This window comes from Elephantulus edwardii, unplaced genomic scaffold, assembly GCF_000299155.1.
Source record: "Elephantulus edwardii isolate Elephantulus edwardi_28Jun2011 unplaced genomic scaffold, EleEdw1.0 scaffold00279, whole genome shotgun sequence".
Taxonomy (NCBI): Eukaryota; Metazoa; Chordata; class Mammalia; order Macroscelidea; family Macroscelididae; genus Elephantulus; species Elephantulus edwardii.
In genome coordinates this window covers 772,005-796,177 of record NW_006400029.1, presented here as the reverse complement: position 1 = coordinate 796,177, position 24,173 = coordinate 772,005, and the positions used below count along the sequence as shown (strand labels likewise).

Below are 24,173 nucleotides of genomic sequence, written 5' to 3'. Positions count from 1 at the left end.
CCCCAAAAATATATTACTTTTAAACTGTTCTCTCCCTCATCGGCTTCAATGCAGTAAACTTATATAGATAGTATACTGATGAGCAGATCCATTCTGCTACTCTTTTTCTCTTAATTGATAACTAAAGACATTCACATTCAGTGCCGTTATCAACAGGCAATGTTTTATTGTTGTCATTTTGCTGGGTTCTTTTTTACATTATAGCTGGTTACTTTGCATGATATTTTTACCTGGGCTGTATTTGTATGAAGGATCTTGTTTAGTATTTTTTAAAATATTTTTATTCTTTTTCATATAATACCTTTACTGTATGTTTCATTCAAACAAATTTTTAATTTCTTTTTTCATTTTATTTTTTGCTAGTTTATTTACAGAATTCTAATACAAATTCAAGCAAATTTTTTTAATATCTCCCACCCTCAAATTGTACAATCCAATGATTAATCCTCCCTTCCTCTTGTACATCCACATCCCTTTGCTTCTAGCCTCTCCCACCCCTCCTGGATCCTTACACTCATTGTACAATAATGGTCTTATACAATATTTATCCTTGTGGGACTGAGTTCACTCAGCTTAATGGTCTCCAGTCCCTCCCAAGTTAGGTAATAATTTACAAAGTTATTGCTCCTGCATGCTGCATAGTATTACATTGTGTGACTATACCATAATTTCTCAATGCATTCATCTGTGGTTAGACATTTAGACTGTTTCCATATTCTTGTGATGTTGAATAATGCTGATATGAACATTGGTGTACAAATCTCAGTTTTTGGCTTAATTCTCGTATTCTGAGGGTATATTCTAGGTAATGGAATAGCTGGGTAAAATGCAATTTCTATGTTCAGCTTTTTGAGGAAGTGCCAGACTGCCTTCCAGAATGGTTGTACCACATCCTCTCCAACATTTATTACTTGATTCCCTGTTAAACTTAGCCACTGTTACTGCAGTGAGATGGTACCTCATTGTGGTTTTTCTTTGCATCTCTTGTGTTGCCAGTGATTTGGAGCATTTCTTCATGTGTCTGTTTGCCATTCGAATATCTTCCTCTGTGAAAATGCTTGTCTTGTCTTTTGCCCATTTTGTAATTAGGTTATCAGTCTGTTTCTTGTGGAGGCCCAGGAGTACTACGCAAACTTTTGTTATAAGACTCTTATCTGAGATGGTATTATCAAATGTTTGTTCCAAGTCTGTAGGTTTTCGTTTCACCTTGTTGGGAAAAGTTTTATATGTGCACAGTGATTTAATCTTTAGAAGGTCACATGCATCAATTTTATCCTCTTTAGATTGTATATTTCTGGTTGTATTTGGCAGTCTCTTTATACCTTGGACTAGCACTTCTAAGTTTGTCTCTTATGAATGTTATGGTTTTAGGCTTTCCTCCCAGGTCTCTGATCCCACCTTGAATTGATTTTTGTTTATGGTGTGAGATGTGGATACTGTTTCAGCTTTCTACAGGCCAAAGTCCAGTTTTGTCAGCACCATTTGTTGAAGAAGTTTTCATTTCCCCATTTGATAGCTATGATTTCCTTGTTGAATATCAGTTGACCATAGCATTCATCTTATTTTCATGAATTCCATTAGTTTCTGCTTGTCTGCCATTCAGTGAATCCCTGTATTACAGAGTCTTTGCATTTTTCTGATATTTCTAGTGTGACCACAGATGAGCCCTCAAAGCTATTTGACTGGTGTTGGGTATAGCCATCTCTAGGATAAGACCAGGAGGGAGGGTCTTTGAAGTCTTCTAGGCTGCTGCCAGTAGTAGTGTATGCTAGTAGTGGATGTGATCTGGGGTTTTCCCAAGGGTTCCTCAGACAAGCCATTCATCCAGCATCATTTGGTGACTCACATTCACAGCATCACAGATTGGAGGCATGCCTTGGGGGCACAGGCAGGTGTGGTTATCCCAGCTAATGTCAGTGAGCAAAGCTTTTGCATAAGGGAGCTTTTCTATCAGAATGATGATGTTGTTTGCCATTGAGTTGGAGCTTACCCATGTTTGATGCTCCAGCAAGTTTTCAGAGGCAGTAAATCACTAAAAAGGAGATTTCTCATCTTTCTTTCAATGAACAGTTGGTGGATTTGAACTGTGTACTTTTGCTTTGGCAGCACCCTTTCTCACTACTCTCTATCAGAATGTTGTTGTTGTGCACCATTAAGTTGGAACCAATCACAAATGATATTCTGGTGGGTTTTCTGAGGCAGTTAATCACCCAAGAAGAGACTTCCCATCCTTCTCCCACAGAGAACCTGGTGGATTCAAACCATGTGTCTTTGAGATTGTCAGGCAGTTTCTTACCATCAAAGATCCCTTCTATCAGAATGCTGTTATGTGCCCTCGAGTCAACTATGACTCACAGCGACCTTATGCTCTATCCTGACCGAGCCAATCTCACTGTCTTTGACACAGACACACTTACCCTCATCACCCCAATATTATGTTAATCCATCTCATTTAAGTTCTTCCTCTCTTGTGTTGTCCCTCAACATTTTCAAGAATGATATCCTTCTCCAAAGATTGGTCCCCCCTGGCAGCATGCCCAAAGTATGTGAGGCAATTTCAAAGTTCAAAGTCCTTCTTCCAACAAGCAGCCTAGTTTCACCCTCTTGAGGACAGATCTGTTAGTTCTCTTGTCAGTTCATGGTATGTTTAATACTCCTATCCACAACTCAAAGGCATCAATTCTTCTTGGGTCATCCTTGGTCATTGTTCAGCTCTCTGATGCGTAGCAAGTAATTACAATGACAGTGGCTTGGATCAGGTACACTTTAGTCTCTAGACTGTCATCCTTGCTCTTTAGCACTCTGCAGCAGTGCCCGACAGCTGATTTACCTAATGCAATTCATCTTTTTATTTCCTCACTGCTCACTGCTCATGCCAAGAGTGTTGATTGTGGAACCAAGCAAGATGAAATTGTTAACAATATCAATCTCCTCTTCATATATCATGATGTTACCAGTGGTTACAATATTTTTTTTCTTGATGTTTAGTTTCTATCTATTGTAAACTATAGTCCTTGATCATCTGCAGCAGATGTTTCAGGCCCTCCTTAGTTTCAGCAAGTAAGGTTGCATCATCTGCATAACGCAGCTGTTGATGAATCTTCCACCAATCCTGATGCCACGTTCCTCCTCATAAAGCTCAGTTTTCCGAATGATCTGTTCTGCATATAGATTGAAAAGTCATAGAGACAGGACGCATCCCTGATGCACTCTTTTCTTGATTTTGAACCATACACTGTTTCCTTGCTCTGTTCTGATGACTGCCTCCTGGTCCAAGTATAGGTTTTGCATGAGTACAATCAGGTATTCTGGGATTCCTATTTTTCTAAGAGTCGGCCATAATTTGTTATGATCTACACAGTCTAATGTCTTTGCATAGTTAGTGAAACACAGATATACATTCCTCTGGTACTCTCTGTATTGGTCAATATCCATCTGACATTGGCAATGACGTCCTTAGTGCCACAGCCTCTTCTAAATTCCACTTGTATTCCTGATAGTTCTCTGTTGATGTACTGTTCCAGTCGCTTTTAGATAGTCTTCAGCAGGATTTTGTTTGTGTCTGATATTAGTGATAATCATTTGTTAATCTTCACACTCTGTTGCATCATCTTTTTAAATTTTGGAATGGGAATAAATATGGATCTCTTCCAGTCAGTTGGTTGTCAAAAGTCATACACAATTCCTCATTCCCTGCCCATATATGGACTTCCTCAGTTCCAAATTAAAAATGATCTTTTGGACATATCATTCCCTTTTACTGCTAAGGTTTCTTCTTCTTCTGCTTGCTGTAAGGGTAATGCTGTCAAGGGGTTCAAGAATGTCCTACCCATTCAGTTGATAGTTTGCTTAGTTAGTCATCTATAATATGGAGATAAGATGAGGCTTGTCTTCTCTGTGGTGGTTGTCCAGTGCTGGTAAGTCCAGTCACTTTCTTTTAAATTTTTTTTCCACTTCTCTGTTTGCAGATTCTGAGCCCAGTCTGGGCACAGTTTGTGGAGCACCTGTGGGTTTTTGCTTATTAAGTCTTTACTCCTGTATTCACTCTCCTTTGTGTCTGATTTTGCTCTCAATAATTTCCTGCAAATTTCAGGGTGCTTGAATTCTTGTTCCTGAGTAGGATTTCCTGTCCTTTAATGTTTCAATGAGAGAGAGAGAGACTGACTTTTGTCACTCTGACTAGTTCACCATCTTATTGGAAGCCCAGCCAGTTCAGAACATTTTGAAAAATGTGCAATTAAGAATATGTGTTTTGGAACTAAAGAGTCAACCTTGCTTGCTTACTTAAAGTAAAGAAGACTTACTTTGTTGTAAAAGATCAAAGGCTACAGCCTTCAATATGGATTATATTTAAACATGAAGAAAATAAAAATAGTCACCACTGGGCCAATAGGCAATATCATAATTTATGGAGAATAGATTAACATTATCAACATTTTAATCTTTTTTGCATCCATAATCAACATCCTTGGTACGGGGAGTCAAGAAATCAAGACATAATTTTGTTAAGGAGCTCTCCTAAATGCTAAATGGCAATGAAGTCAGTTTAGGCTAAGATATAGCTGACCCAAGCCATGGTTGTTTCAGTTACTTGGTATGCATCTGAAAGTTGCATAATGAATCCAATGACAGAAGAAGAAATGATGGCTTTGAGTTGTGATGTTGAGAACAGTATTGAATATCCTATGGACTGCCAAAAAAATAAACAAATACGTTTTGGAGAAAGTACAACCAGGGTGTCCTTGAGGCAAGGATAATGAAGTTTTGTTTCATACACTTTGGCCATTTTGTTAAGAGGGCCCCTTTCTTGGAAAAGGCTATCAATCTTGAAAATGTGGAGGTTCAGCAAAATAAAGAAAGACCATCCACAAGATGCCTTGACACAATGAATGTAATAATGATGTCAAGTATATCAGAGATGATGATCAGAGACTCTAGATAGGGCAGAATTCAAATATCTTGTTCATAAAGTCAATTTGAGTTGCAGTTGACTTGATGGCACAAAACAACAAGAATAAGGAGACTTTTTGGACTTTATACAATATATGTGGCCCTGGAGGACATTATGCTGAGTGAAATATCTCAGTCACAAAAGGACAAATACTGCATAGGACCACTGTTATAAAGCAGGACTGGTATAGGGAATTGGGAGTAGAACAGGATTAGAGTTGATAGATAATGAACATTGCATTGGAACAGATGAAGGAAAGAACTGTTTAAAAGGAATATATGATTAAACATTATATGTATCACAACAGCCCAGAATAAGAGGTTCAGTGCAAAGAGGACTGGGTAGGAGGTAGGTAAGTAATTGTGCAATAATGAATGAATATTTAAAAAAATAGATTGAACTGGACGAGAGGGAAGGGAGGGAGAGTGTGTAAAATGCACAACAATGAATAAATAAATATCCAACTTTTCTGTAAACTTTGGTTAAAGTCACAATTAAAATGAAAAATTTTATTAAAAAAAGAAAGGATAATGGTAAAATCCTGAGAGGTCAGGACACGTCTAGTGTCTCGGGAGACTTAGTGTCAGCTGCACTAGGGCCTCTGGCTTCTTGGGGAGAGGCAGGTATGGAAGGCTCTGGGAGCTTGTGGCTTTCTCTGTGCCCCAAGTAGGTGGATAGGCAGAGTGGACTTGCAAGAAGAACTGGGGGGGAGGGGGTCTCTGGGCCAGATTTGAACAGCATTTGGGTATGCCGGATAATGGTAAATCCTAAAGGGCCCGAGGGCCTGTTTTTCATTGTTTTTGTTCAAACAGTCTTCTAGGTCTTATAGCCCTGATAACTTGTGGTCGCTGTGATGTGTCAAATGGGATAATGGTTACCCATGGTGGACAGTGTTTGGAGGCGCTCCCTGGTTGAAACAAGCTTGGAAGCAGGAGTGGCATCCACTTCCATAAATAGCTTGTCTCCAGAAACCCTATGAACTTGGAGAAAGGATGAAAGTCGCGCATGCAAGTGTTGAGAACTTTCATTCATAGAGTCCTTATGCATTGCCTGTGACTTGATGGCACTCAACAACAACAACAATACTTAGGACTAAATACCATGAGGGAAATTTCCTCTACCCTATCTCTTTTTCTTAGTGAGTTCACTAAATACTGTTGCTATCTTTTCTTCACCTAAACGCAACATTATATATACTCTTTGGATATACTTAGTACAATCCAGGGAAGTCAGCACATCTTGATTTTACCTGTTAGAGATAAATACATTCAGGGATGACACAAGTGGTGATGAATTTAAAAGATTAGATAACAACTTCACTTTGATGTATCAAAAATGTTAATCTAATTTTTAGAATTTGTGCTTATAGGAACAAAGCAATATTGCCCAAATTAAAAAAGGTTAGAGCTTAAGTTATAATATTCACAGAATGCATATTAAATTATTGAAGAACTAAAATTTTAAATGTTATTTTATTATTAAAAAGAGATCACTAGTTTATCCACTAAAATATGTATATATTTGTACATATTTAGTTATAGAGACTATGCTAATTATGTGGGAGCAACATATCAAGGAGTAGCATGCAATCCAAAGTTGGCTGCAGGAATTGCTCTGGTAAGCATATTTCACCTCAGATCTTCAGTAATTATATTATGTTTTATTAACTTTTTTAAAGTTAATATCTATGTTAACTATAGTGAAAAAATGTGGTGTACCTCTTAGAAGTTTTTAACCTAACCCTTACAGTTTTAAAATTTAAAATGTATTTAAAAAAAGAAAAAAAAATTTAAAATGTATTTAACAAATAGTTGCCATTATAACCTTTTTTCACATGAACAATTTAATGCCAGTAATGATAATTTGGAGCCAGTTTGGAAGCAGGAGTGGCATCCACTTCCTAAAGAACATGCCTCCAGAAACTCTATGAACTTTGATAAATGTCAGTAGTTGTAGAGGGGCTTCAGGTCTTTTGTTCGTAGAGTCTCTATAAGTTGTGCTCAACTTGAAGGCAATCAACAATAAAACAATGATAAAGGTTGTCTAGTGGTAAGGAGTTGCACTCTCAACCCAACAACACACAGTTTGAATCTACTACCTGCCCCACAAGAGAAAGTTGGACAATCTCCTGTGTAATTTACTGCCTCTGAAAACCCTTTGAATCAGTTCTGATGGACAGCACATGACAACAGCAATAATAATGAACTGTGACACTAGTGAAGAGTATATTGACTAAACCACAAACTTCCCAAAGAACAAATTTGTCTTAGAGGAAGTGAAACCAGGGTGCTTTTTAGAGGTAGGATGGTGAAACTTCATCTCATGTGTTCTGGACATGTCAACGGGTACTAGTTCTTAAAAAAGGACACAGTGCTTCAAAAAGTAGAGGATCCGAGAAAGAGGAAGTCCCTAAGGAGAATGACTAACACAGTGACATCAACAATGGGGTTGGGCATGATCATGATGATGGGACAGAATAGGGCAAGACTTCTATCTATAGTTCATGTGCAACATAACAAAAAACTTCCTAATTCGTCACTATCCTCATAGTTGTTGCTATGCTTGATCCTCATTATAGCAGCTAATGTGCTGGCCCAAGTCCTTGAAGGTCTTCCTGTTCTTCACTGACCTTCTACTTTACTAAAGCTGGTTTCTGTCTCTTGGAACTGGCCCCTCCTGATAGCATTCCCAAAATGTGTGAAGTCTCAACATTCTGACTGCTAAGGACTATTTGAGCCCTGGTGGTCTAGTGTCAAGAAGCTGTGCTGCAATCCTAAAGCCACGTGGTTTGAGGCCACCAGTTGCTCTGCAGGAGAAGGAAGGGCAATCTTATTCTGTGTGATAAACTGCTTCTGAAAACCAGCGGGAGGAACAGCTATGGGTTGGTTCCCACTCTATGGTATACAAGAACAATAACAAGGACTATTTGGACTGTTCTTCCTCCAAGAGATTTATTCTTTTGGCAGTTTAATATATATGGTAGTCTCTGCCAACATCACATTTTAAAGACATCAAACTTCCCTAGGACTGACTTTACTCATTTTCCAACTTTCATGTGCATGTGTAGTGATTTTGTCAGGCACACCAGAGTTCTTGGTGGCACCGCATATATTAACACTTAAGATAAAGTCCTTTACAGTTAGATTTGCTCGATGCAATATGTTGTGTTGTTTCTTGACTGTTACTTCCATGAGTATTGACTGTTGCATCAAAGTAAAATGAAATTGTTCAATCTCTTCTCCATTTATCTTAATAGGTTGTTGGTCTAGAAGGAAGACTTTTTATGTTTATGTAGAACTGTAATCTGTACTGAAAATTATAGAGGTTTCTTCCTTTGTCAGTAAGTCCTATGAATTTTCAATAAGCACGGTTGTATCATTTGCACATTACAGTTTAATGATTCTTCTTCCAATTCTGATGTTATGTTTTCTTCATATTGCCCATACTCTGAGATTATTTCCTCATCTCTCTGAATGAGTAAATATGGTGAAAGATACAGCCCTGACACACACTTTTCCTGATTTTAAACTATGGAGTGTACCCCCTTGTTCTCTTTCTTTAACTTATTTTTTGGTCTCCATGCTGATTGTACTCTATTGTACATCAGAACACACATAGACTAACAGTAAGGGCAACTGAGGTAGAGCTTTCAAGTATGGAAATTCAAAGGAAGAGGAATAGTTGTAAGCAGACACTAGTGATTGAAACATGGAATATGAGAACCATGAAAAACAGAAAAATCATGAGAACCAGAAAACTAGGCCAAGAGCTAATTATGGAACAGACTACCAACTACTCATATGCAAGTTCAAGCTGAAGCTTGGGGAAAATTAAACGAATCCACGGGAAACAAAATATGACTTTGAGTTTATCCCACCTGAATTTTAGAACCATCTCAGGAACAGGTTTGAGGCCTTGAACACTAATGAGCGAAGACCAGATGACTTGTGGGCAGATATCAAGGGTATCATCCAGGAAGAGTGCAAACATTCATTACAAAGGTAGAGGAGGAAGAAAAGGCCAAAATGGATGTCAGAAGAAACTCGGAACATTGCACTGGAGTGCAGAAAAGCCAAAGCTTCTCTGAACAAAGAAGAAACAAGTCAAGATACAAAAGAGCTGAACAGAAGATTTCAAAAGGCAGCACGGGATGACAAAGTAAAATATTACAATGAAATGTGTAAGGAATTGGAGTCAGAAAATCAAAAGGGCCGAACTCGCTCAGCATTTCTTAAGCTCAAGGAACTGAAGAACAAATTCAAACCTTGAGTAGCTATAATCAAAGATGCTTTAGGCAGAATAATAAATGATCCAGGAAGTGTTAAAAGAAGATGTAAAGAATATACTGAATCACTGTAATAAAAGGAATTGGCAGACACAGAAGAATTTCATGGAACAACATATGAGCAAGAGCCTATGGTGATGAAGGAAAAAGTTCAGTCTGCTTTGAAGGAAATAACAAAAAATAAGGCCTCAAGAGTAGATGGTATACCAATCGACATATTTCAGCTAACAGATGCTGACCTGGACATGCTCACCAAGTTGTGCCAAGAAATCTGGAGAACAACTACTTGGCCAACTGACTGGAAGAGATCTATATTTGTTCCCATCCCAAAGAAAGGTGACCCAACAGAGTGTGGAAACTATAGAAAAAATATCATTGATTTCACATGCAAGCAAGATTCTACTGAAGATTATCCAAAACAACTGGAACAGCACATCAGCGAGAATTGCCAGAAGTTCAGGCTGGGTTTAGAAGGGGTTGTGGTACTAGGGGTATTGTAGCTGATGTTAGATGGATCTTGACTGAAAGTAAGGAATACCAGAGGAATGTCTATCTGTGTTTCATTGATCATGCAAAGGCATTTGACTGTGTGGATCATAACAAACTGTGGCTGACTCTGAGAAGAATGGGAATCCCAGAACACTTGATTGTGCTAATGTGAAACCCATACTTGGACCAAGAGGCAGTCATCAGAACAGAGCAAGGAAACACCACGTAGTTCAAAATTAGAAAGGGCGTACACTAGGGATGTGTCCTGTCTCCATACGTTTTCAGCCTGTATGCAGAACAGATTATCTGGGAGGCTGGGCTCTATGAGAAGAAATGCAGCATCAAGATTGGTGGAAGATCTATCATCAATCTGCATTATCCAGATGATACACCCTGATTGCTGAAACTGAGGAGGACCTGAAGTGCTTGCTGCAGAAGGTCAAGGACTACAGCCTTCAATATGGATTGAGGATCAATATTAAGAAGACAAAGATTCTCACCACTGGATAAATTGGCCACATCAGGATGGATGGATGACGAGATTGAGATTGTTCACAGTTTTAGTTTGCTTGGCTCCACAGTCAACATTCATGGCACCAGCAGCCAGGAAATTAAAAGATGTATTCCTGTGGCAAAGTCTGCTGTTAGGGATCTCTTAAATGACTGAAGAGCAATGGTGTGTCTCTGGAGACTAAGGTGCATCTGTCACAGGCCATGGTCTTTGTAATCACTTATTATGTGTCAGAGAGTTGGACAATGACTAGGGAGGATAGAAGGAAAATGATGCCTTTGAGCTGTGGTGCTGGAACAGAGTATTGAGGGTACCATGGATTCCTAAGAAAACAAACAGATTCATCCTGGAGAGGGTCAAAACAGGCGGCTCCTTGAAGGCAAGGATCCTGAGGCTTCGTCTGACATACTTTGGACATGTTGTAAGGCAGGACCAGTCCTTGGAGAGGGACATAATGCTTAGGAGGTTGGAGGGATAGCACAGGAGGAGAAGGGCCTCTACGAAGTGGATTAATTCGGTGACTGGGGTAATCGGGATGGGTGTACTGGAGACAGTGCGATTGGTACAGGACAGAGCAGAGTTTAGGGCTATTTGTACATAGGGTCGCTATGGGTCGCAGGCGACTTGATGGAACATAACAACAATAACAACACCTACTGATTATGCATGACTAGAATTTTCATTCTTCACAATGTTATTCATAAATTGTTATGTTCTGCAAAGCAAATGTCTTTGTACGTTTAATAAACTATAAATAAATATCTTCTTAGTATTTCTTACATTCAGATAAGACCTATCAGATGTAAACAATTATATCCCGCATTGCATAATTTCTTTGACTCCACCTTGTCTGGCAGTTCTCTGTTGATGTACTGTTTAAGTCATTATTGAATCATCTTCAGCAAGATTTTGCTTTTGATAGATTTTGTGTGATATTGTTGATGTTGCTCTATGATAATTTCCATGTTTTCTTTGATCACTTTTCTTTGGCATAACCACACATACAGATCTCTTCATTGCTTGGCCATATTGGTACCATCCCTGGACCTTATTATTTTTTGTTTTAATCTAATTCTTTAGGGAGCTATGGTGGTGTAGTCTGTAGTGAGTTATACTGCTAACCCGAAGGCTGAGAATCTCTGACAGATTGAATCCATCATTAGCTCTGCATCAGAAACCTGATGGAGGGTGACAATAAATCCTAACTGACTTAATGACAATGACTTTGAATTTTTAGTTTCAATGCAATTTGGACTTCTACCTTCAGTATTATTGATTCTTGATTACATCCTAACTCCTGAATTGGCAGATCATCAATTAATTCAATATTGACCACATACTTTCTCACTAATTAAACTTAGTATTGAATTTGTGTTTTAGTTTTTCGCTTTGAGGAATGCCAAGCATATTTTTCCCTTTTGTTTTCATAACAGTAGGTTTTTGCAAACTTCATTATAATTTCATGCTTATCTTCTTGAGCAGCCCTTTGTAATCTTCTGTTCAATTCTCTGTTCAATGAACAACTTTGTTGTTCATTCTATTAATTTCAGATCCTCTATGTTTCGGAGTAAGTCTCTTCTGAAATCCATTTTGAGATCCACCCCCCCCCCCCGTAAATTTTAAATTACTTTTGTAGCTTTTTCCCCCTACTTCTTGTTGTTGTTGTATGCCATTGAGTCGGAACCAACTCATAGCTGATCCACCAATGGGTTTTCAGAGGCAGTAAATTGCATGGGCGGAGGCTGCCCATGCTTCTTTCATGCAAGATTCAAACCACTAACCTTTGGGACTTCAATGCAAATTCTAAACACTGTCTTCAGAGCTCCCTTAAATATCCTCTGACAATTCATCTGATCTTTGGTCAATAGTGTTTAATGAAACATATTTTTGAAATTGTCTCCAAATACAGGTAGGGTATCCTCATGGTAATTCTTTGGTTGTCACAGACTTGAGCTTTAACATGAAGTTAATGTGCAGAATTAAAGCTTTTTCCACAGCTTACCTCTAAATTCACTATGATGTTATTGAGCCTCTTCATCATGTCATTCCACAATTGAAGTTCATTTCTTTCTGGTGTGTGCATCTTGTGAGGTCCATGTGTATGTTGTTGTTGTTATTGTTATGTACCATAACGACCCTGCTAACAGCAAATCCAAACTTAGCACTTTCCTGAGCCATCCACAGTGTCTCAGCCATGCTTGAGGCTGTTGTTACAATCATTGTGTCAGTCCAACTTACTGAGGCTCTTCTCTTTCACTGACCCACTACATTTTCCAGCAATATTTTACTGAAGATTATCCAAAAACGACTGGGACAGCACATTAACAGAGAACTACCAGAAGTCCAGGCTGGATTTCGAAGGGGTCATGGTACTAGGGATATTGTAGCTGATGTTAGATGGATCTTAGCTGAAAGTAGGGAATACCAGATAAATGTCTATCTGTGTTTCATTGACTATGCAAAGGCATTTGACTGTGTGGATCATAACAAACTCTGGCTGACTCTGAGAAGAATGGGAATCCCAGAACACTTGATTGTTCTAATGCGAAACCCTTACTTGGACCAGGAGGCAGTCGTCAGAACAGAGCAAGGGAACACCGCATGGTTCAAAATTGAGAAGGGTGTATGCCAGGGATGCATTCTATCTCCATACCTTTTCAACCTATATGCAGAACAGATTATCCGGGAGGCTGGGCTCTATGAGGAGAAATGTGGAGTCAAGATTGGTGGATGATTTATCAACAATCTGTGTTATGCAGATGACACAACCGTGCTTGCTGAAACTGAAGAGGACCTGAAGCACCTGCTGTAGAGGGTCAAGGACTGCAGCCTCCAATATGGATTGAGGCTCAAGGTCAAGAAGACAAAGATTCTCACCACTGGACCAATTGGCAGCATCAGGATGGATGGTGAAGAGATTGAGATTGTTCACAGCATTAGTTTGCTTGGCTCTGTAGTCAACAGTCTTGGCACCAGCAGTCAGGAAATTAAAAGGCCCATTGCCATGGGAAAGTCTGCTGTTAGAGACCTCTCTAAAGTACTGAAGAGCAGTGGTGTCTCTCTGGAGACTAAGGTGCGTCTGATACAGGCCATGGTCTTCGCAATCACTTGTTATGCTTCAGAGAGTTGGACATGACCAAGGAGGATAGAAGGAGAATTTATGCCTTTGAGCTGTGGTGCTGGAGAAGAGTATTGAGAATACCATGGACTGCTAGGAAAACAAACATATTTGTCCTGGAAAGGGTTAAACCGGGTGGCTCCTTGGAGGCAAGGATTCTGAGGCTCTGTCTAACATACTTTGGACATGTTGTGAGGAGAGACCAGTCCTTGGAGAAGAACATCATGCTTGGGAGGTTGGAGGGGCAGCACAGGAGGGGAAGGTCCTCTATGAAGTGGATTGATTCAGTGATTGGGATAATCAGGATGGGAGTGTCATAGACAGTGTGATTGGCACAGGACAGTGCAGAGTTTAGGGCTGTTGTATATAGGGTCGCTATGAGTCGCAAGCGATTCGACGGCACATAACAGCAACAACACTGTCGTTTTATCTTTTCTTTCTTTTTTTTTTTTTTTAGCATCAGGCCCCTCCTCACAACATGCCCAAGTATATGGTTCACACTTTCACCATCCTTGCCTCAAAAGATCACCCTGGTTACACTTCCTCAAAGATAGATTTTTAAAAATTATTTTGTTTTCCATCATATTTTCAATACTGTTTCCCAAAACAACAATTTAAAGACATCAGTTCTTCTTTAATCTTCCTTATTCATTGTTCAACTTTAAAAGTCATATGAAGTAGCTGAAATATTTCACTACTTATGTTCTTTTTATTTGCTTATTTGTTATTAAATAATTTGCATGAGTAAGTTTTTGGTTGTAAAAACCTTCTTTCACAGGATCTCTAGGCTCATTTCTAGCATCAAGGCCTTAATTTACAACTGCCAATTATTCATATTTGTTTCTAATTTTTGTATGCTTTTGCATTCCAAATACCAGTTATTATTGATGAATCTTGATTTTGTGTTTGATCCATTTCAGACAACAGGAGCTGGTTGAAATGCCCAATATTTTTTTTATCTGTAGCCATAATGATATATTGCCTTAGGTGTCAGGCTGCTAATTAACTTAATTAATTAGATTAAAGTATCAAATTCATGAGTCATTCTTGAGAAAGGAATAAGCAGACTCCTCCCTTAAAAAGCTAATGGAGAGCCTGATGGAGGCCAGAACTAACTTAATGGCAATCAGTTTGTTTCCTGAGTTTTTAGCTTAAACGTGTGAAGTTGAAACTTGAATACTAGTTACATTGACAGGTATTTCCAGTGTCCATATGCATATTATCCTATTACTGACAGGGCCCTATGTCAACATAGATCCTGAAATGCTCTTTTTAAATGATTTGATGTTATTCCACTTAAATTTGTAGTTCCTGATGTAGTGGCATGTGTTTGTTAGAATCAAAATGACAGTTACTAGTCTATTTCAACTCACTTATGTCTAAGATATTAATTCTTATGCATTCCATTTCATTTTACAATGTCTAATTTTCCTAGATTCATGCTTTGTACATTTTGACGTTCCAGTTATTAGTGACTATTTTTTTTTTTGCCAGTTGTTCTGTGTCAAATAACATCAGAAAATGGAGGTCCTTCATTAGTTGAAAGCTTTACTTCATCCAGGTCAATAACAGACTCTACTTAGATGAGACATTGCTTTATTAATCATATTTTGAGTGCCTTCTAAACTGAAAGTCTCCTCTCTTCACATTCATTATTTTTTCTCCACTTATTACTACTTCATTGGTGACCCATTTTATAGCTAGTCGCACTCCTATCTAAAAGTCTTCCATTACTAGGAGTTAACTGTATTGTGACTTGACATGACCATGATTTATCAAGTATATCCCATTCTCTGTCTGGGTACATAGTAGAATTCCACTGTATCATCCTTTGGTATTTAAATGTAGCCATGTGTCAGTTACTTTGTCCACGATTACATTCATTCATTCATTTATTTTACAATAAAATCTTTGAGAACTATAAAAAAAAAATCCACTCTTGCTCCCTAGGAAGAAGATGAGCATTCTCCTCCTGAGCAATTTATAGTCTCAAAAATCCAATAGAGGATTTTATTAGTTCAAACTTACACAGCAGTAGTGAAAGAATGAGAACATGATTTCATTATTTCTTCTGCTTGCTTTAGCTTCTCCATGTTTAAGAACAAGTTTCAGTGTCTTTTCTGAATTCTAACAAAGATTTTGCTTCTTTCTTGTCTTTTTCAATGATCTTTTGATTTCTTGAGGCAGAATAATTATTGTCTGCTGTCAAGTTGGAACAGACACATAGCTGACCCTCCAATGGGTTTTCAGAGGCAGTAAATCACACAGGAGGAGATTGCCCATCTTTCTTCTGCAGATCAGCTGGTGTATTTGAACCATAGGCCTTTGCAGTGCAGTATAGTTTCTTACCACTAGGCTACCAGATTTACCTCATTAAGAAATCATTCAGTGGCCAATTATTTTAAAAAATGAATGGCTAATTGTCCTTCCTAGATTGTTTGCAAGCTCTGGTAGAACCAGTTCACCAGATGTGGTGGCACTGCTGATATTTTAAACACCATGGTATAATTTCTAGTATCAAATAACACAAAAGCCACCACAGTATGAACAACTGAATGATGAGTATTTTTTAAATAATAGTGTCACAAATCTCTGATTCATCTTTCTTTTTTTCCTGTTTAGTATCCAAAGGCAATGACTTTGGAAGCACTTTCTATGATTTTGACACAATTACTTGCGGTTAATCTAGGATTAACATATGATGATATCCACAAGTGTTACTGTCCAGGAAATGCTTGTGTAATGAATCCTACAGCAATGTAAGTTGTTATTGTTATCAAATGTGTATCTTTTAAAGAGATATTTGTAGTATTTTTAATATAGTCTTTCAATAATATAATTTTAAAAAAATATTTTTACTGAATACATTTCTGCTTACTTAAATTTATTAAAAAAGAATGAGTATATGATGTTGTAGAAATAGTGTTTAATACATCTTTACTTAATTTTATATAAAACAAGTGTATGCTGCTGCTGGTTTTGAGAGTTTCAAAATCGAGACTGAGGGCTTAATCTTAAAATTTTCCATAATGAGAACCTATCATTCCCAGATGTATTAATTGGTCTTATAAATGATTAAGAAAATGTCATATCTGGAGTACAAAATTATTTTTAAAGTGACAGTAAACATTTATAAACATCTTATGATAAAGACAAAATATGAAATAAAATATAAGGGAAATGTGAAGAAGGAACTTGGTATGTATGTTTAAAATTTTTCATTTTATACTGGTTTATTAACAAAGATTGAATACATTGAATACCAAATCTGTCACATTTCCTGCATCCCCTCCCATCTTTATCTCTCTATTCTCAGCCTCTCCCCACCTTTGGATCCTCATACTTGTTCTACAATAATGGTCTTAAACAGCATTTGTCCTTATGGGACTGAATTAGTTCACTTAACATAATGCTTTCCAATCCCTCCCAAATTAAGGAGTAATTTACAAAATCATTGCTCCTGCATGTTGTGTAGTATAGTATTCCATTGTATGAAAGTACCAAAATCTCTCCTCTTTTCCATTGTGGTTGGACATTTGGGCTGTTTTCATGTATTTGTGATGGTGAACAACACTGTTATGAATATTGGTGTATAAGTCTCCGTTTGTGAATCACTTCTCATTCTCTCAGGGTATATTGAAAGCAGTGGAATAGCTGGGTCATATGGAATTTCTATGTTTGGCATTTTGAGGAAGCATCAAACTGCCTTCCGGAAGAGTTGTACCATTTTACAATCTCACCAACAATGTATAAGAGTTCCTCTCCAACATCTATTACTCGCTGCCCTGTTAAACTTTACCACTGATAATGCAGTGAGATGGTACCTCATTGTGGTTTTTATTTGCGTCTATCTTATTGCCAGTGATTTAGAGCATTTCTTCATGTGCCTGTTTGCCATCCGAATATCCTCCTCTGTGAAAATTCTTTTCTTTTCTTTTACAAATAAAAATAGCAGACACTACTTTCTTTTTGTTAGGTGTCTTGAAGTTGACTTCAACTCACCCATCTATCTAATGAGAACAGAACAAACCTTGTTCCATCCTGTACTGTCTTCATAAGTTCTGCTTTGCTTTAGCTCATTTTTGTAGACTCTGTGACAATCCATTCTTTATTTCACTGACTTTTACTTTACCAAGAATGATATCCCTTCCTAATAACATGTCCAAACATATATGAGAACTATAATCTCATCATCTTTACCTTTAAGGAATATTCTGGTTTCATTTGGAAAATAGACTTGCTAGTCTTGTTGGCAGTCCAAAGTATATTCAATACTCTTTACAAATACAATTTTGGGACATAAATTGATCTGTGATCATTCTTATTAATAGTTTAACTTTCACATGCATATGAAACTATTGAAAATATCATGTCTTGTGTCAGGTACACCTTTGTCCTTAACATGCTAAACTTGCTCTTTAACGCTTTAAAGAGGTCCCTGGCAGGAGATTTCCCCAGTATAGTCCATCATTAGATTTCTTGGCTGCTGCTTCCCTGAGTGTTGATTGTAAATCCAAATGAAATGAAATTGTGTACAATGTCAGTATTTTATCCATTATTATGAAGTTTTTTATTGTTCCAGTTGTGAGATTTTTTTGTTTTGTTGATGTTTATAGGTAATTCATACTGAAGGATATGGTTTTTGAGTTTCATATTGTACAAGGGATAATGGCAACATGAGGATGGCTTAGTCTTAACCCTATTAACTCCATAAAGGGGAGCTGCCCCAATTAACAGCATCCATAACACAAAGCCAGTTCTCATGAGATCAGACGTGTCTCCCACACTCCTACACCTATTTCTAATTCCAGTACCAATCTTACTGTTCTATTAGGTATGAAATCTCACACAACAGCTCACAGGCCATACTCACAGATTCATACTCAAAATGATGGTGTGTATTATAGAAGTTAATAGGGTATAATTTCTCAGGACAATTTATCAAGAGTCACAAGCCCTTTGACCTTCAACCTTGAAACTTTAGGCCAATGATATAAGTCTCTCCCCCCTTTACTGTCTTAAAAAAAATTTTATTGATATTTTAATGAAACTTTACAGAAAACTTGGCTTTCCATTAATTAATTGTTGCACATTTCCCCCCATCTTCCCCCGCCATTTGCTTTTCTCTTTAAAAAAATTCTTTCAATGTTGCACAATTTCCTCCCCCCCACCCCCCATCCTCCTTGACTCTTTGCAACGTACCTCTTATTCTGGACTGTTGTCATACAAATAATACCTAATCATATATTTCTTTTAGACAATTGATCCCCTCATAGATTTAAATGCCGTTTTCATTATTTATCCCCTCTTAGTTTCCTCCCAACCCCCATGTTAGTCCAGTTTTATAACAGTGGCATTATGCAGTGTTTTTCCTTTTTTTTTGGCTGAGAAATTTCACTCAGTATAATGTCCTCCAGGGTCACTCAATTTGTATGATATTTTATGAGTTCCTTATTTTCCAATGCTGTATATGTGTGACTATAACACAGCTTCTCTATCCATTCATTTGTTGATGGGCACTTGGGTTTTTTCCATCTCTTTGTTATTTTGAACAACACAACAATAAACATGGATGTGAATTTATCTGCTTGGATGGCAGTTCTGGCTTCTTTAGGGTATATTTCCAGTAGTACAATTGCTAGGTCAAATGGTATATTTTTTCCAACATTTTGAGAAAGTGACATGTGCCTTCCATAGTGATCACACCATTTTACACTCCCAAGAACAGTGAAAAGGGGTTCCAATTTCTCCACAGCCTTCCAGACATTTGTTGTTCGCTCCTCTGTTGAACTTTGCTATTGTTACTGGGATGAGATGATATGTCATAATTGTTTTTACTTGCATCTCTCTTAGAGCTAAGGATTTTGAACATTTCTTCATGTTTGTTTGCCATATGAATGTTTTCTTTTCTTCCCCCCCCCCTTTACCCATTTGGTGATTGGGTTTACCTTTATCTTGTTGTGGTGCTTGAATATTCTATAAATTCTAGTTGTAAGTTCATTATTAGACATGTCCTTACCAAATATTTTCCCCCAGTCTGTGGCTTTGCTATTTACCCTGTTGGAAAAGTTGTTGGATGTACATAGGGATTTGATTATTAGAAGATCCTATTCGTCTTTTTATTCTCTCCTGGTTGTAGGTTTTTCAGGATGCTTAGGAGACCGTTCATGTTGTGGATTAGGTTTTTAGAGTTCTGCCAACGTCCTTAATCCACTTTGAGTTGATTTTTGTGTATGATATGAAGTGTGGGTCTTGTTTGAGAATTCTACATATACTTTTCCAATTTTGCCACCACCATTTGTTAAAGAGGATTTCATTTCCCCACTTAACTGATTTCATCTTCTTTTTAAAAAATCAGTTGACCATAGGTGATTTCTGATGATCTGATTTCTGGGTTCTCAATTCTATTCCATTGATCTATGTGTTTGTCACTGTACCAGTACCATACTGTTTTTACCACCATGACAGTGTAGTAAGATTTGAGATCAGGGAGTAAGATTTCCTCCTGCCTTGTTTCTCTTTTTCAGCAGTGCTTTGCTTATTCAGAGTCTCATTCCATTCCAGATGAAATTGGAAGTTTCTTTTTCCATCTTATTGAAGAATGTAATTGGTATTTGTATTGAGATTGCATTGAACTTGCTTTTGGTAGAATTGTCATTTTCAAAATATTGAGTCTTCCTATCCAAGAGCATTGTATATTCTTCCATTTCCCCTGGTCTCTCTTTGTTTCTTGTAGTAATGTTTTGTAATTTCCTTTGAATAGGTCTTTTGTGTTTCTATTTAGATTTACTCCAAATAATTTAATCTTATGATTAGCTATTGTGATAGGTATTGTTTTTTTTAGCTCCAGTTCTGTATTCTTTTTGTCACTGTAGAGAAATCCAACTGATTTTTGTGTGTTTATCTTGTAGCACACCACTTTGCTGAACTGGTCATCTATATTCAGTAGTTTTCTTGCTGAGTCTTTAGGGTTTTCTAAGTATACTGTCAGGTCATCCGCATGGAGAGAGAATTTAACCTTCTCTTTGCCAATTTGGATACCTTTTATTTTCTTCTCTTTTCTTATTTCTATAGCTAAGACTTCCAATACAATATTGAACAGGCAGGGTGATAGCAGGCATCACCACCTTGTTCCCATTCTCACAGGGAATTCCTTTAATCTCTACCTATTGAGAATGTTGACCTGCCAATTTTGCTGTCTCCTCTAAAGTTCTCCATTAAGCTTGGCCAAAGTTTCATGGTTCTTGTTCCATGGTAACAGCCCCATGTCAACTTTTGTATAATTCTGGGTCTCTCTTTTTTTTGCTGCGGTTCCTTTGCTCTGCTGTAGGTTTAGCTGGAATAAGAATCTCTAGTCAAAAGGGTAGAGACTGCATTTTCTGCTTCCAATTAATTTAATGGCAAGGCTAGATAATCCCCTTATGAACAGACCAGCACACTCCATTTTCATGTCCCTACCCATCATGCTTGGGAGGGTGGAGGGACGGCGCAGGAGGGGAAGGCCGTCTATGAGGTGGACCGATTCAGTGACTGGGATAATCGGGATGGGAGTGTCAGAGACAGTGCGATTGGCACAGGACAGAGCAGAGTTTAGGGCTGTTGTACATAGGGTCGCTATGAGTCGCAAGCGACTCGATGCCACATAACAAAAACAACAACACCCATCCATGTGGCACAGTTGAAGTCAATCAATGAATAGAAAAATTATAAACCCTTGACACCACATATTTGCAAATATTTTATAATATTTTAGAATTCAACATCTGAAAAATATTAATCTCTAAAATTTATATGACTTCAATTCCTCAGCAACAAAATGATAAACAATCCTTTGGAGAAAAAAATGGTAAGAGACCATGATAAAACATTGCACCAAAAGATGACATTTAAATGGCCAAAATCACATGAAGAAATGCTCTTGTTCAATAGCTATTGAAGAAATTAAAAACAAAAGTTAAATATTAGCTCAACAACATAGCAAAGTTTATAGAACAGGAGACAATAAATACTGGTGAAAGTGTGAAAACGTTGGAACTTTTATACACTGTTGGTGGGACTATTAAAAAAAAAACAATGCATATAACCACTGTAGAAAATGTTTTTATAACCTCTTTTAAAAATTGAAAGTAGAAAATACTACATATCTGGCAAATCAGTATGAGGTATATATTCTGAAGAAATAAAAACTGATGTAGGTCAACCTGCTTTATGCAGAAAGGCTACAACATTGCTTGCTGAACGTGGAGGAAGACCTGAGGTATTTGCTTCAGAGGATCAAGGACTGCAGCCTTCAAAATGGATTTCATCTCAACATTAAAAAAAAATCCTCACCATTGGGCCAATAGGTTACCTCATGATAGATGGAGAAAAGAATGGAGTTGTCAATAATTTCAATTTCTTTGGATCCCGTCATATCTCTTGTTACCAGCCATCTGGAGACTGGGAAGCCTGCATTGGGAAAATCTTTTGTCGAGTGTTTTCCAAACGTCTTGAAGAGTAATGATGTCACTTTAAAGACTGTAGTGCTCCTGATTCAAGCCAATGCCATTCACATCACCTGCTTTGCATCTGAGAGCTAGATGATGAATAAGAATGATAGTAGAAGAATCAATACATTTGTGTTATGGTGTTGGAGAGGAATGCTGAATAGCCTATGGACTGTCAAAAGAGCAAACAGGCATGTCTTGGAGAAAGTGCCACCAGAAGACTTTTTTGAGGCAAGGATGGTGAAGTTTCATCTCATATAATTTGGACATATTGTTAGGAGAGGCTAATCTTTGGAAAGGAACATTGTGCTTGGAAAAGTTGAGGGTGTCAGCAAAGGAGAGGAAAACCCTCAACAAGTTGGATTAGTACACTACATAGCAATGAGATCAAGTGCATTGGGGGTGATAAGAATGGTAAAAGATAGGATAGGGTTCAGATCTGTTGTTCAAGGGTCACTATGAGTCTTACTCTACTTAACAACATTTAACAACACAACAACAACATATTTATTACAATATTACACACAATAATGTCCATCATTCAATAAATGGATAAACTATGGTGCGTACACACCATGGTATACTACATAATATTATGGAATACTGATTAATCTGGAAACACTTCATGACATGAATGAATCTAGAGGTTATTGTGTTAAATAAGTCAGTTATGAAAGGACAAATACTATATGAGATATGAGATTACCAGTAAAAAGTCAAGAAAATACTTATATATTGAAAGTAACATGTTTTGAAAGTTACAGAAGTGAAAGGGTAAGGGAAGATAAATCAAAAGATTGTTGGTTTTAGGTGCTATTGAGTATGACTCTTAGTGACCCTATGATAACATATCTGAATATTGTCCTATCCTGTGTGAAACTCACAATCTCTGACACACTCAAACCCATTTTGCTGCAGTTACTGTGTTAATCCACCTGGTTGATGGTCTTTCTCTGTTTTGCTGTCCCTCCACTTTTCCAAGCATAATGTCACTCAATAAGGAGTAAAGCCTCCTTGCAAGGTTCCTACAGAACGTGAGACAAAGCTTTGTCATCATTTCCTCCAGGGAGTACTCTGGCTACACTTTCTCCAAAGATGTATCTGTTAGTTCTTTTGGCATCCATGGTGTGGATCTTCAACACTCTTCTCCAACACCACAGTTCAAAGGTGTCGATTCTCCCATCATCCTCATTCATTTGTCTAGCTCTCAGATGCATAGCAAGTGACTGAAAAGACCATTGTCTGAATCAGGCACAACTTAGTCCTCAAACTGACATAATTATTCCTCAGTAATTTGGAGAGGTTCCTGACTGCAGACTTTTCGAGTGCAATATATTTCTTGATATCCTGACTGCTAGTACCAAGTATATTGATTGTGGGTCCAAGTAAAATGAAGTCGTTGACGATCTCAGTTTTTTCGCCATCTGTAATGATGTTGTTTATCAGTCAAATGGTTAAGAATTTTGTTTTCTTGATGTTGAGATGTAATCCATAATGAAAGCTCCAGTGTTTAACCTTCTGCAGAAAGTACTTCAAGACCTCATTTTCAGCAAACAAGGTTGTGTCATCTGTACAACAAAGGTTATTTATGAGTCTTCTTCCAATCCTGATGCCACATTCTTCTTCCAGAGCCCAGCTTCTCATATAATTAGAAGATGTTTTTACACTGTCCCTCCAAGGATATGCTGGTCCCTCCTGGCAACATACCCAAAGAGGCACTGTTGTTGTTTTGTGCTATCAAGTCACCTATGACTCACAGCAACCCAATGCACATATCTCTGAACTCTATCCTAACCTGAGCCAATCTCACTGTCTCTGAAACACCTATCCCCATTACATCAGTTACTGTATCAATATATCTCATCTATGGCCTTTCTCTCCTGTACTGTCCCTCTACCCTTTCAAGCAAAATATCATTCTTTAAGAACTAGTCCCTCCTGGCAACATGCCCAAAGTATGTGAGACAGAACTTCAACATCCATACCTCCAAAGAGAAAGTTGGTCTCACGCTCTGTAGGACAGACCTTTTGTTCTCTTAGCAGTCCATATTATGTTCAGTACTTTTCAGAACCACAGCTCAAAGGCATCAATTCTTATTGTTTAACTTTGACAAAAGGAAAACTAAGGAGCTAGAGTCGGAAAATCAAAAGGGCCAAACTCGCTCAGCATTTCTTAAGCTCAAGGAACTGAAGAACAAATTCAAACCTAGAGTTGCTGTAATCAAGGATGTTTGGGCAGAATGTTAAATGATCCAGTAAGTATTAAAAGAAGATGTAAGGAATATACTGAGTCATTATACAGAAAGGAATTGGCAGATACAGAGGAATTTAAAG

At 37.7% G+C, this 24,173-nt stretch overlaps 1 protein-coding gene across 1 annotated transcript in view; it reads left to right on the top strand.

Moving 5' to 3' along the window:
- LOC102846493 (disintegrin and metalloproteinase domain-containing protein 18-like) overlaps positions 1–24,173 on the top strand; it is a 198,917-nt gene that overhangs the window by 71,427 nt on the left and 103,317 nt on the right. Inside the window, exons 10-11 of the mRNA XM_006900303.1 lie at positions 6,487–6,568; positions 15,977–16,113. Of these exons, the coding sequence (XP_006900365.1) occupies positions 6,487–6,568; positions 15,977–16,113 (219 nt within the window). The remainder of the gene's footprint in view (positions 1–6,486; positions 6,569–15,976; positions 16,114–24,173) is intronic.